At 36.4% G+C, this 14822-nt stretch overlaps 10 protein-coding genes and 1 non-coding gene across 11 annotated transcripts; 6 read left to right on the forward strand and 5 right to left on the reverse strand.

Moving 5' to 3' along the window:
• Window positions 1-249: 249 nt before the first annotated feature.
• Window positions 250-1704, reverse strand: TRP3 (bifunctional anthranilate synthase/indole-3-glycerol-phosphate synthase; the record flags this gene model as incomplete). The annotated part of the gene is made up of 1 exon (XM_445985.1): window positions 250-1704. The coding sequence occupies one exon, from the start codon at window positions 1702-1704 to the stop codon at window positions 250-252; it is 1455 nt and encodes a 484-aa protein (XP_445985.1).
• A 1261-nt stretch (window positions 1705-2965) lies between these two features.
• CDC11 (septin CDC11) lies at window positions 2966-4180 on the forward strand (the record flags this gene model as incomplete). Its single annotated transcript, XM_445986.1, has 1 exon — window positions 2966-4180. The coding sequence occupies one exon, from the start codon at window positions 2966-2968 to the stop codon at window positions 4178-4180; it is 1215 nt and encodes a 404-aa protein (XP_445986.1).
• Window positions 4181-4482: 302 nt separating this feature from the next.
• On the reverse strand, window positions 4483-5667 carry HOC1 (alpha-1,6-mannosyltransferase; the record flags this gene model as incomplete). Its single annotated transcript, XM_445987.1, has 1 exon — window positions 4483-5667. The coding sequence occupies one exon, from the start codon at window positions 5665-5667 to the stop codon at window positions 4483-4485; it is 1185 nt and encodes a 394-aa protein (XP_445987.1).
• A 388-nt stretch (window positions 5668-6055) lies between these two features.
• MOG1 (Ran GTPase-binding protein MOG1) lies at window positions 6056-6625 on the reverse strand (the record flags this gene model as incomplete). The annotated part of the gene is made up of 1 exon (XM_445988.1): window positions 6056-6625. The coding sequence occupies one exon, from the start codon at window positions 6623-6625 to the stop codon at window positions 6056-6058; it is 570 nt and encodes a 189-aa protein (XP_445988.1).
• A 327-nt stretch (window positions 6626-6952) lies between these two features.
• GVI51_F00209 (uncharacterized protein) lies at window positions 6953-7234 on the forward strand (the record flags this gene model as incomplete). The annotated part of the gene is made up of 1 exon (XM_445989.1): window positions 6953-7234. The coding sequence occupies one exon, from the start codon at window positions 6953-6955 to the stop codon at window positions 7232-7234; it is 282 nt and encodes a 93-aa protein (XP_445989.1).
• A 490-nt stretch (window positions 7235-7724) lies between these two features.
• OPI3 (bifunctional phosphatidyl-N-methylethanolamine N-methyltransferase/phosphatidyl-N-dimethylethanolamine N-methyltransferase) lies at window positions 7725-8378 on the forward strand (the record flags this gene model as incomplete). The annotated part of the gene is made up of 1 exon (XM_445990.1): window positions 7725-8378. The coding sequence occupies one exon, from the start codon at window positions 7725-7727 to the stop codon at window positions 8376-8378; it is 654 nt and encodes a 217-aa protein (XP_445990.1).
• Window positions 8379-8610: 232 nt separating this feature from the next.
• Window positions 8611-8682, reverse strand: tT(CGU)1. Its single transcript has one exon. It is a non-coding gene; the product is annotated as a tRNA-Thr (tRNA).
• A 1992-nt stretch (window positions 8683-10674) lies between these two features.
• Window positions 10675-11643, forward strand: LIA1 (deoxyhypusine monooxygenase; the record flags this gene model as incomplete). Its single annotated transcript, XM_445991.1, has 1 exon — window positions 10675-11643. One exon carries the CDS (start codon window positions 10675-10677, stop codon window positions 11641-11643), a length of 969 nt encoding a protein of 322 aa, XP_445991.1.
• A 558-nt stretch (window positions 11644-12201) lies between these two features.
• On the forward strand, window positions 12202-12780 carry HAM1 (nucleoside triphosphate pyrophosphohydrolase HAM1; the record flags this gene model as incomplete). Its single annotated transcript, XM_445992.1, has 1 exon — window positions 12202-12780. One exon carries the CDS (start codon window positions 12202-12204, stop codon window positions 12778-12780), a length of 579 nt encoding a protein of 192 aa, XP_445992.1.
• Window positions 12781-12885: 105 nt separating this feature from the next.
• Window positions 12886-13944, reverse strand: RFC2 (replication factor C subunit 2; the record flags this gene model as incomplete). Its single annotated transcript, XM_445993.1, has 1 exon — window positions 12886-13944. The coding sequence occupies one exon, from the start codon at window positions 13942-13944 to the stop codon at window positions 12886-12888; it is 1059 nt and encodes a 352-aa protein (XP_445993.1).
• Window positions 13945-14339: 395 nt separating this feature from the next.
• Window positions 14340-14774, forward strand: YAE1 (Yae1p; the record flags this gene model as incomplete). The annotated part of the gene is made up of 1 exon (XM_445994.1): window positions 14340-14774. One exon carries the CDS (start codon window positions 14340-14342, stop codon window positions 14772-14774), a length of 435 nt encoding a protein of 144 aa, XP_445994.1.
• Window positions 14775-14822: the final 48 nt, after the last annotated feature.

Here is a 14822-nt window from a genome sequence, read left to right on the forward strand (position 1 = left end):
TAGTTTTCATATTCAAGGAACATTTTTGAAAAAAGGTGTAGTGCATTGATCACATATCATTTTATTATCATTTAGAGTGCATACATCTCCTTAATCTTGTATTTAAAGCCTAAATAAATTTGGAATAGTTAGTTTAAAATATTATTCTACTCATTTTTTTTTGTTCTATAAAAAAATTATAATAATAGATAGTGAAAGAACATAGTGTCTAGAAGTGCTCAATAGAACTCGTAAATTACTGAAACAGTCTCATTGGCAAAGAGCTTTGATGAATGATTCTGGTTCAGAAGTTCTCATCAACGCTTCGCCCACCAAGAATCCACGAACGCCTTCCTCCTTATACTTATCAGCATCAGAAGGACTGGTGATACCAGACAACGCAATTAGCATTGTTTCAGCGGGTACACTATTAATCAGTGAGCTTGTGGTATTTAAATCGACATTAAAAGAGTGTAAGTCTCTATTGTTTACACCAATAACTTTTGCATCCAAGCTCAATGCTTTTTCTAATTCCTTCTCGCAATTAACTTCCACTAACGGTTCCATACCCAATGTTTTTGAGTAATTGTATAGTCTTTTCAATTCTTCCTCACCTAGCATTTTCACGATTAAAAGAACAGTATCGGCGCCGGCTAATCTAGCCTCTAGTATTTGGTACTCTGAAAATATGAACTCTTTTCTCAGTAGGCATGGTCTGTCTTCAGGGTGGGTTTTAAATTCAATGTCAAGAGCTCTACGAATGTTAATTAGATCTTGTAGAGAGCCTTTAAACCAGTGTGGTTCTGTAAGGACTGAGATCGCAGAAGCACCTGCTCTAGCGTATCTTAATCCTTGTTCAGTTGCAAGGGCATCTATGCATATATCACCCTTTGAAGGAGATGCACGCTTTATTTCGGATAGCACCACAGCTCTTTGTTTAGCGGACTTTATCTTGGAATAAAAATCAATTTGGCTTGGTGCTAGACCCAATTTGTAGTTGAACTCCATGTCTCTCATAGTGAACCCTGGAACTTTGCTTTGAGAAGCTATGTCAGATTTACGTTTGGCATATATCTTATCCAAGATACTCTCTTGGTTATTGCCAGTTGAGGTGTTTTTTTCGTTGGCTTCGTATTCATCCCAAGTACCACCTGTAACTTTTAGAATATTTTGAATCATCAAATGACCTTCTTCGGTTAGGATAGACTCTGGATGGAACTGTACACCTTCTATAGTATACTTCTTATGTCTTACACCCATGATAATACCCTGTTCAGTTCTTGCTGTGACTTCTAAGACATCTGGCAACGATTCAGGAGTACCAGCCAATGAATGGTATCTGGTTACTGCCACACCTTGAGGAACATTTTTGAAGAAGCCTTTATTATCGTGGAATATTGGGGATGTCTTACCATGGACAATTTCACCAGCATAGGCGACCTCACCGCCAAAAACTTCAAACATACATTGCTGGCCCATACAGACACCAAAGATAGGTAGTTTACCAGCAAATTGTCTAATAGCATCTCGAGAGATACCAGAATCAGTAGATGGATGACCGGGTCCAGGAGAAATAACTAGAACATCTGGTTTTAACGCCACAACCTCATCGACAGTAACTTTATCATTACGGAAAACTTGGACATCTGCACCTTCCTGGCACAGATACTCGTAGATATTCCAAGTGAAGGAGTCATAATTATCGATCAATACAACTCTTTTCATCTCTAGGTAATTTTTTAAACGTATAGTTTTTTTTTTGGTTTTGCCGTCAATCACCCAATGTTTGCTGTATTACGGCTAATATAACAATTAACTTAAAAGAGACTGACTACTCCTGAAATGCTATACTTACTTGAAATCTGGTAGTTTCAATATTTGATTGCCACAGATCAAGCCATTATATAATACTTAAAAAAAAATAGGCTGGCCCTATTGATTGACTCACACAGTTGATGACCAAACTGAAATTTTTCAGGTGAAAACTTGGATAGCTTCTATGAAACAGTCGCACAAATCCCATCTCATACATGTTGAAAAAAAATATTCAGAAAATCTGTTCATCAAGCTCATCGCATTGAACTGAAGCTCACAAATTTGATAGTACCTAATATGACCTTATTATTGTCACTAATTCTAAGGTACACTGTAGATGTTACATTTTGCGCATCTGGCGTTCTGTAAACTGCTTACCGGTATCGAGAACCTTGGTCAATTTCACTTGTGCGAGAAAATACATTTTTGTAACTTTGTTGTTCATATAGGTTTGTCTGCATGTATAAAATGCATTCATTTTTTTACTCATCATATTGAGCTTAAGAGTCGAAATAATTTAGAACAAGGGTTATGTAAATTTTGCCCTCCTTGATATATTGTAAAATCGAATATAGCAGCTAGAATTTTGTTTACTTATTCTGGGATTTAATTACAAATTAAAGAATGCAGAAGCAACGCTTAGCAATAATACGATTTTATAAATTTTTAGCAAGCAGGTTAGGTTTTAGAAGTAGGGAAGCTAGAGTATTACGCTTATAATAAGGTGGAATACATCTATCTATGTATTAAAATAGCACAATGATTATCCAACTTAATATGGAAATTTTATAAATAGAGATTATGGCTTATACACAAATATTGTCGTACAATCTGATTCCCTCGTCCCAAAGATTTTGTTGCTGATCTGTTCGATATTTTGTGAAGACCAAAAGCCTAGGCTAGTGGACTATCAGTTAGGCAAGCAAGAGTAGCAAACATAGTTAAGTCTCACAGAGGGCAGACAAATTACAAACCGTGAGCTCTAACTAGTTGGTACTTCACATATATACATATCTTTCTCGCTGATTGTTAGGCTTTCTGATCCTTCATCAATATTGCGAACGCAAAGAAAAAGGACGTGTTGTTTTTTGTAAGATCAATTTACAAATCAGCTCTTCTATAATAGGTTAATTGAGGAGAAGTGGTATAACCAACATCATAAGGTAAGAATATGTCTGGTATTATTGATGCTTCATCTACCCTTAGGAAGCGTAAGCATTTAAAAAGAGGTATTAGCTTCACGTTGATGATAGTAGGCCAATCAGGATGTGGTAGATCAACTTTTATCAACACATTGTGTGGTCAACAAGTCGTTGACGTTTCAACAACAGTTATGTTGCCAACTGATACTTCTACAGAAATTGAACTGCAATTAAGAGAGGAGACTGTAGAACTAGAAGATGATGAAGGTGTGAAAATTCAGCTTAATATCGTTGATACACCCGGTTTTGGTGATTCCTTAGACAATAGGAAGTCATTTGATATTATTTCTGATTATATTCGTCACCAATACGATGAAATATTGTTGGAAGAGAGTAGAGTTCGTAGAAATCCGAGATTCAAAGATGGTAGAGCACATTGTTGTCTGTATATGATTGTGCCTACTGGCCATGGTTTAAAAGAGATGGATATTGAGTTTATGAGACAATTAGGTACATTGGTTAATATTATCCCTGTGATTAGTAAAGCCGATTCTTTGACCCAAGAAGAGCTAAAATTGAATAAAAAATTAATAATGGAGGATATTGATCGTCATAATCTACCAATTTATAACTTCCCATTTGATGAGGAAGATATAAGCGAGGAAGATTATGAAACAAACACGTATCTGCGCTCGTTACTTCCTTTCTCTGTTATCGGTTCTAATGAGGTTTTCGATGTCGGTAACTCTACAATGATTAGAGGTAGAAAATATCCATGGGGTATGCTAGACGTGGAAGACACCAGCATTTCTGACTTTGTTGTACTAAGAAATGCTTTGTTAATCTCACATTTACATGACTTAAAGGACTATACACATGAAGTGTTATACGAAAGATACAGAACAGAAGCACTATCAGGGGAAACTAGTTTCAATTTTAGAAATGATATTCCACCGCAATCACTTCCAAGAGGTGATGTATCACATTTACCTCATGGATCGCAATCGCCTATGCCACCTTCTTCGCAAAGTATCACTGGACAAGATGCATCCTCCAGCGACACATACACTGCACGTGAAGAACAAATACGACTAGAGGAAGAAAGACTAAAGGCATTTGAAGAAAGAGTTCAACAAGAACTAATATTAAAGAGAAAGGAATTGCTTCAAAGAGAGCAAGAACTTAGAGAAATTGAGGAGCGTCTAGAAAGGGAAGCAAAACAAAAGCAAGAACAGGCATACTAAATAGGTGTAAATTTATTCAGAACTCCTTGATGCTTTTCAATGGAGTATTATTACTATTATAAATTATAATTACTTGAATAAATATAAGTGATGTTTACTTGTTGAGATAGGATTTGACTATTTCATTATTATTTTTAAATTTGTGTTATTTTATTTATTTTCCTAACCATATGAAACCAAAACATAAAATTGAATGTCAAGTAATAAACCACACAAAGACAATATAAAAAAGACCAAAATAATTATGTAAACTTCAAGGATAATCAGTGAAATATTAACGCTATTTACCTATATAGTGTAATTTATGATGCTACTTTTGGTGCTGCTTTCCAGAACTTTTCTCCTTTGTGAGAGATAAAAAATTGAGCTCTTAGAGGGTCTTCTTTGTCAAAGTTTTCCGGAACATTGAATGAAAACTCAGGAAAAACTAAAATATCACTAACCAATTTAGGACTAGTAATCTTCGTAAAGTCCCTCCAAGTGACTTTCCTATCTAAACCACTCTTAATGAAATCATTTAAATATGTCATTATTGCATCGGTAAACAGAGCAGAACCGGTGAATTTCATTACACTCAAATCATTTCTGACATTAACTGTGCTTAAATCATCTTTGTTGTTTAAAACATGCTCCACTATTTGTGCGACAACCTCTCTCAGTACTGGGTGACCAGGTTTAGCTTGTATAACCCATGTACCGAATTGTAATCTCCTCACATAATGACTTCTCCAATCGACTGCTTGCGCATCATGTTCAATTCCGACAGTTAAACCAATATCACTTGGTTCAACAGTTTCCGGAATCCAGTTTGGAATCGGCTGTAATGGGCTAGTATCAATATCAGCATAAGTACCTCCTCTTGCTAACAAAACCAGATACTTGAAGAAATCGATTCTTAAGATATTATCAGGCAATAGTTTATATGCTTCGACTACCTCCGGCACAATTGAATAATAGTGATGAACCAGAGCATTCATCATTTCTGGGGTTAAAATTTCGTGGACAAATCCAGGATTTTTTTCTTGCCAAGTAGCTTTGACGTGCAGGACTTCTTCAGGTGTTTGTGATCCAGACCAGGTTTGCCAGAGGAACGCCGGAAATCTGCTCTTACCATCGTATTCAAAATTATATGCCAATTTCTCACGCAATGTTGCATCGGTCGAAATTTGTTTCATGTTTCTCAATTTTCTCTCAAGGACTTTCCTTTGTCTCTCAAACTGTTTGCTTTGTTCTTCTTGTTTTAGTTTTATATCCTCTGCTAGTTTTGCAAACTTAGCCATTACATCAGCATCGGCCTTCTGATTAGAGTTTGCAACATTTATACTTTGAGTTATCTCTTTTGGTAAGTTTTGCAATATCTTTTGAATATCAGATGCTCTCGCATTGGATGATAGTTTTAAAAGCAATGCAATACCGGCTAAACCAGCTATGAGAAAGAAGAAAATTCTCAAAATCTTAAAATTAGACCTCTTACGTGCCATTGTCATATATCTGCAATGAGCAACAATTCTATGTGCTTCAAATGCAGGAATTAACCTATTCGAAATATGAACTTAAATTGAAAGTCAAGTTTAGAATATGATCCCTATAACCGATGTAGATGTCTAGCACAGTGTCAAAAAGATCACATCACTGAGCTAATATTAGAATTATACTTTGTTATTGTTCTCAAAGTAGAGTGTATACAAATTTTTGATCAAGTTGTTTTATCACTATACACTAATGGCCCTATATATAACTATTGATTGCGATGAGTAGAAATATTCATATATCGTATTAATAAGAGAAACAAACGGTGACTATCATCAAAACATACAGTATTGATTCGTGCAAATACAAGGATTATTGACTATTCATTTTAGTTAAATCCATGAATCAGGCGAACAATGACTTGTCTAAAACTTTGAATTCCTTTACAATATTCTTTAGGACATCGTAACTTGCTGTAAGTCTCTTGACCTCTTCGGTTTTGCTTAAGAGCTCTACCTCTTCAGCTTTTAAAGGTACATTTATTGATATTAACGCATCTGTTTCAACATCCTTCATTCGTTTTAATGCAAGACAGATTGCCAACGTTTCTCTCATATCCTGTTTACCCCATTTGTGCACAGATTCAGTTAATATGCAAGTAATGGTACCATCTGGCTGAGTTTCTTTCTTTACAGTATCCCAGGCATCTCCACCATTCAATGATGTCACATCTTCAATATGCACATTCAAGGCTTCATCATCAGAAGGAGCCTCCACCATTTGTAATAAGTCAATAATTATACTTTCGTTTTCTGCTAGGCCATCCTCTGCATGAGCACATTCCTGTGGAGTGCGACTATTAACAAATACCTCCTGAGTATCCGGCACTTCCCTTAGCATTGATACATCCATGAACCCTAAAGGCAAAACGGTAGTAATTGCACCACCATAAAGTTGGGTTGTACAGGTAGACATTTCTGTAATTTTGCTTTAGAATTATAAGTGAAATCTATAATCGATGCCTTATTGGTTAGTTTCTGCCTATTGTAAATCAACAATTGGAGTTTCTTCTATGACAGGCCAAGTAACTCATCGCTCTTCATTATGTAAATTCGGCGATACCACTCTGATCACACACCACGCGATTTCATTGGGAAAATGATGCGAGCGCGATGAGGATGGCATCTCAATATATAGTACACACACGTAATTCTTATAAATATTGGCCATACACTAGTTGAAACTTATTCTTATATACTTGGAAAAGTACAATAGAAAAATAGAACTGTAGTTTATTTAGAAATGAGCTCTGTTTACTTGGTTCCAGCCAAGATTGAACTTGTGGGAAACGCTGGTGTTCCGGAAGAGATCAAATTTGAAGAAGTGGCTCAACTTCGAGGTAAGGAGCTGCATGGTGAGGACTTAATTCAACATCTAGATGGCTATCATGGCCAATTAGTCAAAGATGGTAAAATCGAAGAATTATCTAGTGTAGTTGATTTTGAAAGGGAAGAAGAGATATTCAAGCAGGAACTTAACGCGTTTAAAGAAACAGCAGACATACTTAGTGCACTACACAACTAAAGCAAAAAACTGACTACAATGTTACAAGTAGATACCATAGAAAACAAACAATGTTTAACTGCAAAAAAGAGTGTAAGGTCTAAGCCTAAATCATATGGTCAAGGTTGCACAATGACTAAAAATCTCACTGCGATCACCAAATTCACATGCATACAGGTTTGTTTGAATCCACCTAGTATATCTAACATCTCTGAATTCTAGATGAAGTATAATGAATTCTGAAAGATATCCCAATTGATGTCAACTACAACAGACTATCACAGTTTGCTGGTTTCACGAAGCATTGAACCTGCACACGGCTCTGCGGGTTGCCGTGTGGCATGTGAAATATTTCAATGCCAAAGGGGACTTGGTTGACTCGGGAATAAGTAATCTAAAGTATATATAAGTGAAGCACCAACCTATTTACTAAATTGTGGTATATGTCAAAACGGCCTACCATTAATATTACTGACTCAATTGATAGTGATTTAATACTAGGCAAGGTAAGATGTTTGGTGCTGACTTTGTAGAGGATAAAGTTATCCAGTTTGAGAATTTCGTTGAAGGGCTAATGTACTCTGTGGATTACGATGCTCCATACTTCTACTCTGCGTTACTTTTCATTATATTTAACCCATTGTTTTGGAATATAGTGGCAAGGCTGGAATACCACACACATTTCCTAACCAAGATTGCTGGTTCGCCAAAGAGAGGCTGTTATTTCCTTGCAGCCACCATATTTTCTCTAGGTATTGCTAGAGATTTGACATTTGAAAAGGCATTGAGACATCAAGAAGTCTCCCCATTGTTAGACACCCCAAAAATCACAAATATCGGGTACGCGTTTTTAATTGTGGGCCAAATACTAGTGATTTCCTCAATGTACCAGTTGGGTATCACGGGTACTTACTTGGGTGACTATTTCGGTATTTTAATGAATGACAGAGTAACAGCTTTTCCATTTAATGTTTCCAATAACCCAATGTACCAAGGTTCTACATTTTCTTTCATCGGTACTTCGCTAATTGCTGGTAAACCAGCAGGATTGATTTTGGCATTCTTTGTACATGCCATGTACTACATGGCTCTAAAGTTTGAGGAACCATTTACAGCTGAAATCTATGCAAAGCGTGATGAGGAGAAAAAGTCTAAGAAACAATAATTAGTTTGACCTGTATAGCTATCTAACTACTATTCCATATACATCATTTCCCAATCCATACCAGAAAACTTTTTAGACACTGTTGGTAGTCGGTTCATCACTAACAATAACTTTTGTATTATAATGTTTATGTATTAATGTTGGTAACCATAAAATTGAACATGAGCTATTGGATTAAAAAAAATGTTAGCATCTTCAGGACTGAAGAGTGCCCACAATTGGATAAACAGAATGCCTCCTGTGGGAATTGAACCCACGATCCCCGCATTACGAGTGCGATGCCTTACCACTTGGCCAAAGAGGCAATTATGATTAGTTACTTACTACGTGAAATAACACCTGCTTTGTACAATGCAAGAAAAATAGTGACATACAACTACACGATGAAATCACATGCTCGATGCCTACCCTCTTCCCAGAATCACATTGTTCTAAATCTCCTCAATTATAGCTGTAAATGCGATGAAGATAGGCAAAAGAGTTCATTCGATCGACCAATTGACTTAGTCAAACGAGATAGCATAGCAGGTTTTACCAATAGCAGTAAAATACATAATGAAGTGGCATTTTACCGACTATCTAAAAAGTCCTGCAAATAGGTTATGCATAAGCCAATATTTCACAGCACAACTGCATAGCACCATTTAGTGAAATCAAGCAAAATATGACCAAAACCAATAAAAAGAGTACTAACTCAACTTATTATAATGTAGTGAATAAGGTCAGAAACAAATGTTCCAGTTTTCAACCATAAACTTTCCCAAGAAAATTTTTTTATTTATTCCTCAAACCTTTTATATTTCTGCAAAACTAAAATTCTTGATCTGACTACGTAATGCCTTCATGAGAAAAAAGAAAGAAGGTCATTGCGTCCAAACAGAAGAGTTCCTTTGACGGAAAAATTAGAGCTATCAGCCATTCGATGAGATGGCCATATCACCCTATAGGACAGAGAGAGGTCAGAGTAATGAGACGGTTCGAAAAAATCGTTTTACCATGAAAAAAAACCAGGAGCCATGCGTAGATTATCGTACAATATTAATCTGACATTGTAGCAATGAGAAAAGTGGCTAAATAACAGTAATATTCAGTAGCACAGCTCATCACTTTTCAATATACTTAGCTGGGAGGCTATGTCATCTTAAAAAACTACGCTGAAAAACCTTTAGTACTTTCTATACTTCTCTACAGGTAAAAAAAAACTGGAATTGGAACACAACCCATTGAAAAATGAAAGTGAGCATCCACCATTCCTGGAATTGTACACCAAAATAGGAAAATTTTGTTACAACAAGTACACTGATCTCCAACCACTACAGCATCGTATAACGAATTTACTTACGCAATTAATTATTTACCACCCCCCACTCCATACAATAGCAATAACCTGCGATTACTTGGCGTACAAAACTTAACAATTCTGTAGCATGTTTACTTTATAACTATGTTAAAATATGACTAGGAAGAGAACAATGGGAACGTCTATTTCAGGATCATATGGTTCGAAGTACTTATACGATCGCTTCTGCTCTAGATTAGTAGTGCCCATTCTCCGCATAAAAAATCATTCATTGTACTCTATAAACTTCATGTAGCGTTGTATTAGTCCGCTTCAACTCGTACCTTAGTTCTTCCTGATCTAGTAAGTGAGGGTCCAAAAAAATATTCCTACCCGCTTTCGCATTGTTTGACAGTATATATACGCATATTTCTAAAAAGAAAGAAGCTATACAGATTTGTAATTATGCTCTGTTATTTATTCACAGCTGTGTTATAGTATTGCTATGCTTACCAAGTGCACATTTGCTCTGTGGAGTTCATTTTTATATTATTCCTCCCACCCCCAAGAACTGCAAAGTATAGTACTGATTAGCAAGCCATCTATGAAAAACTAGTACCCATGAAATATCATTTAATGTGTTCGTTTGTATCCTGCTCTATAGTCTAAATTCGCTATATTATCTTTTTCAACTTTCTCTCTCAAAAAAAAGCAACGAAAGTAGTTTTTATGCCTCCCAATGCGGCACTTTCTGTGGAGATGGGCACAGTCCTGATGAAGAAATTTGAAATTCTAGCTCATCGCAAAATTTTTTTTTCATTGTATAATACACATGGATAGTGGTGACATGGCAAGTAGTCCAGTTAGTTGTGATATATAATCTCTATCTATTTCACCATTGATGACCTGCCTAACTGTTTGTAGTTTATTGATTTGAAGTTATCATTAGCATTTTTTTAATAATTCTGAATTCTTTCTGTATAGAAAAGAGCATAATTTATATAACCATAACGAGAAATGTCTACCAATTTTGAAAAGCACTTTGAAGAAAACGTCGATGACTGTAACTTGGAGCAACTAAGAGACATCTTGGTTAACAAGGAAGGTAAGAGTGCTCTTGCCAACAGATTTAGAGCTCTGTTCAACTTGAAGACTGCTGCTTCCGAATTTGAAGCCAACCCATCTGATGCTGAAAAGGCAGTGCAATACATGGGTGAGACTTTCGGTGACAACAGTGAATTGTTGAAGCATGAAGTTGCTTACGTCTTGGGTCAAACCAAGAACCTAAAGGCTGCTCCACTACTTAGAAAGACTATGTTGGATCTAGCTCAACAACCAATGGTCAGACATGAAGCAGCTGAAGCTTTGGGTGCCCTAGGTGACAAAGATTCTTTAGAAGACCTTGAAAAATGTCTGAAGAACGATCCTCATGTTGCTGTTAGAGAAACTTGTGAGTTGGCTATTGCTAGAATCAACTGGCAACACAGTGATGCTCCAACCAAGGAAAGCCTACAACAGTCTCTATATTCCAGTATTGACCCAGCTCCTCCTCTAGCTCTAGAGAAGGAGTACGACTTGGAAGAACTAAAGAAGCTCCTGAACGACCAAGAAAAACCTCTATTCTTGAGATACAGAGCTATGTTCAGATTGAGAGATATCGGCACTGACGAGGCCGTTCTAGCGTTGGCCAGTGGTTTCAATGACCCATCTGCTCTATTCAAGCACGAAATTGCTTACGTTTTTGGCCAAATGGGTTCTACCGCCGCCGTCCCATCTTTGACTGAAGTTTTGGGCCGTAAAGAAGAGGCCCCAATGGTTAGACACGAAGCCGCTGAAGCTTTGGGTGCCATTGCTTCTGAAGACGCTCTTCCTATCTTAAAGCAATATTTGAATGATGAAGTCGATGTTGTCAGAGAGTCTGCTATTGTTGCTTTGGATATGTGGGAATACGAAAACAGCAACGAGTTGGAATATGCTCCAGCCTAATTCAACACTCCCTCACACTTTTAATGCTTCCCCTTTCATTTTCTTAAACAAAGACGTTTCTATTGAATGGTTTAATTAATACCATTCCAAATACTCAATTTAATTTTCAAATGCTGGTTCACCTATTTCTGAATCAATTATTTATTTCATTTCATACTTGTATGTTTTCTTATGTATAGCTTTTGATAGAATAATCATGAAAACAGATAGCCGTTGTTAATATACTAAGCACTTTCATTGGTCATTAGGGAGATATCTCTTTATCTTCGTGCTTGAATATTATAAGGATTAAGTCTGGTCATTCTAATCTTTAAGCTTGCATCAGCTATAACCTGATAATGCAGTCATATACAGTTATTAACCTATCAGTCACGTGATGCTTTTTTTTATTATCTAAAAATGAAAAATTTGAAACAATTTGCGATGATCCGCCCATCACATATGCAAAACTCAGAGCTGCTTTTATTTATTTCAATCGCTTACCAGACACTATTATTAGTCAATAGAATTTAGATAGGATTTCACAAACAAACTCAAAAAACATTCAAAGCAGAGAAAATGGCGCCAACTGAAATCACTTTTGTCACTGGCAATGCCAACAAATTGAAAGAGGTACAGATGCTGCTAGCAGCTGAAGACAAAAAAGGCTCCATCACCTTAAAGAATGAGCCACTTGATTTGGATGAACTGCAAGATGTTGACTTAAAGGCAATTGCACTAACAAAATGTAAACAAGCTGTCAAAGAACTAGGTGTCGGTACCCCAGTATTTGTGGAAGACACTGCACTCACTTTTGATGAGTTCAATGGCCTACCTGGTGCCTACATCAAATGGTTTTTGAAGAGCATGTCGCTTGAGAAAATAGTAAAGTTACTAGAACCATATTCCAACAAAGGTGCAGAGGCAATCACAACCATTGCCTACTGTGACGAAAATGGTGAATATCATATTTTCCAGGGAATCACCAAAGGTAAGATCGTCGACAGCCGTGGCCCAACGAATTTTGGCTGGGATTCCATATTTGAACCTCTAGAAGGTAAGGGTATGACATACGCTGAAATGGAGAAAGATTTCAAGAACACATTGTCTCACAGAGGCAAGGCCTTTGTCGAGTTTAAGAAGTTCTTATATGCTTAATAATTCGAACTGATTCATAACTCGAAAATCATTCATTATATACCATGCATTTATAGGATACACAAGTCAAATATGATTTATATGTTTTGCAGGACAATTTGTAGGTCATACCTGAGATATTTTTATCAGCATATTCAGGAGTTGGATGTGCTCATTTGTACCATTTGTTAACTTGGAGTCAGTATCGAATAAGATAATCGATACTTTATTTTTGAAGGCGGTATCATATTCAGAGCTTTTGATATAATAATCATGTAGTTGTGATACGACTGATGCTGCTGACCACCCATTCCTCGTAAATTCTTGTATATATTCACTGATCTTATTGAAATCCCTTGTAGCAACCAACTCTACAATCTGTTTTATTGAGGATTCCGGTACAACCGCTGCGAGTTCTTCGACAAGTTCTTTGGATACTTCATCTTCTCCAGAATAACCAATATTTTTGGAAGCTGATTGTAAGAGTGTTATCGCTCTACGTAAATCACCTGCTGATATATCCAGAATGGTCTCGAGGGAACCTGCTTTAACCTTTACACCTTCTTCTTCTGCAACATATTTCAATCTCTGCAATGCATTTGAAGAATCTAAAGATTTGAATCTGAATTTGGAACATCTTGAAGCTAGAGGATCAATAATTCTGGTGACATAATTACAGATCAAACAGAATCTTGTGACTGTGGAGTAAGTTTCCATGGTTCTACGCAAAGCACTCTGTGCGTCTGCTGTCATTGAATCAGCTTCATCAAGAATAATAATCTTATATGGTGGACAAAGATAGTTTTCTAGGTCATGTTTCGATGGTTTAGAGACTGTCAGACGCGCAAAGTTTTTCACTTTTTCTCTAACAATCGATATACCTCTTTCATCAGAGGCATTTAGTTCTAGCACCCTTGTTTTCATGAGTTCCGGCCCAAATAATTCTTTGGTTAGAGCCAAAATAGTTGATGTCTTACCAGTACCAGGTGGTCCATAGAATAACATATGTGGTAAATTAGCTGAGCTTAACGTTTTCTTCAACACATTAACAACATGATCCTGAGCGGCAACATCATCCAATTTCTTTGGTCTATACTTCTCAACCCATGGCTTATTATGCTCAGCTTCAGCAGCAGACTCAGTATTGATCTTCCTTCTCTTATTTTGTCCAAATCCTTCAAACATTTTTGAATTGCTTTTGAGTAACAAAAACTATTTGCCAATTTCTTTTTATCTAAGTATTATGTTCGAGAACAATCAATTGTTTTGGATTGAGTAAAAAAAAACCAAAGTGAATTCTTTATTATTCCTGGGTCTGGTTTCCTATTTGTTGCCTAGCACTATATAGTTACTATTTTGGTGTTGTCGAGAAGTTAGTTCACCGCAGTGATTGAAATTATGAAAAATTCCATTTTTCATAATTTCAAGTGACGTAGAGCTCATCGCAAAAATGCATATAAAAGCATTAACCCAAGTAAGCAATGTTTGATGACAAATACATGATACGCTAAGCCGATTATTAAGTAAGTGGAGCAAGTTGATCTTAGGAACTTTTTATTGATTGAGTGACTGTTTTAGAGATGGCTGATTTATTGGATGATGTATGGGGATCCGGTGATGATCTAGATGAGTCTACGAGAGAACTGAGTCCCGATTTACTGAAACTTAAAGATAACCATAGCAAACGGGGGTATCTGGATGGCATTGTTAGCGCAAAGGAGGAAAATTTACAAGATGGTTTCGACATGTCTTTCCCTTTGGGTGCCGAATTAGGTTTGCGTGTCGGAAAAATAATAGGGCGATTGCAAGGTTTAGAATACAGATATGGCAAAGATGATGAAGAGCTAAAGAAAGATTTCAATAATGCAAAGCAAGAACTGCAAATAAAAAATATTCTTACTAAGCGCATTTTTACGGAGGATTATAATTTGGAAGACAGCAAACATCCAGTCGTCTCTAAATGGGAAGAAATCGTCACTAAATATTGTGAAAAGTACAATGTTAAGACGGAATAGATCTCGATGAATAAAGACCTGCTATAATTTCACTACCTAAAGCAATAT

Source organism: Nakaseomyces glabratus, chromosome F, assembly GCF_010111755.1.
Source record: "Nakaseomyces glabratus chromosome F, complete sequence".
Lineage (NCBI taxonomy): Eukaryota > Fungi > Ascomycota > Saccharomycetes > Saccharomycetales > Saccharomycetaceae > Nakaseomyces > Nakaseomyces glabratus.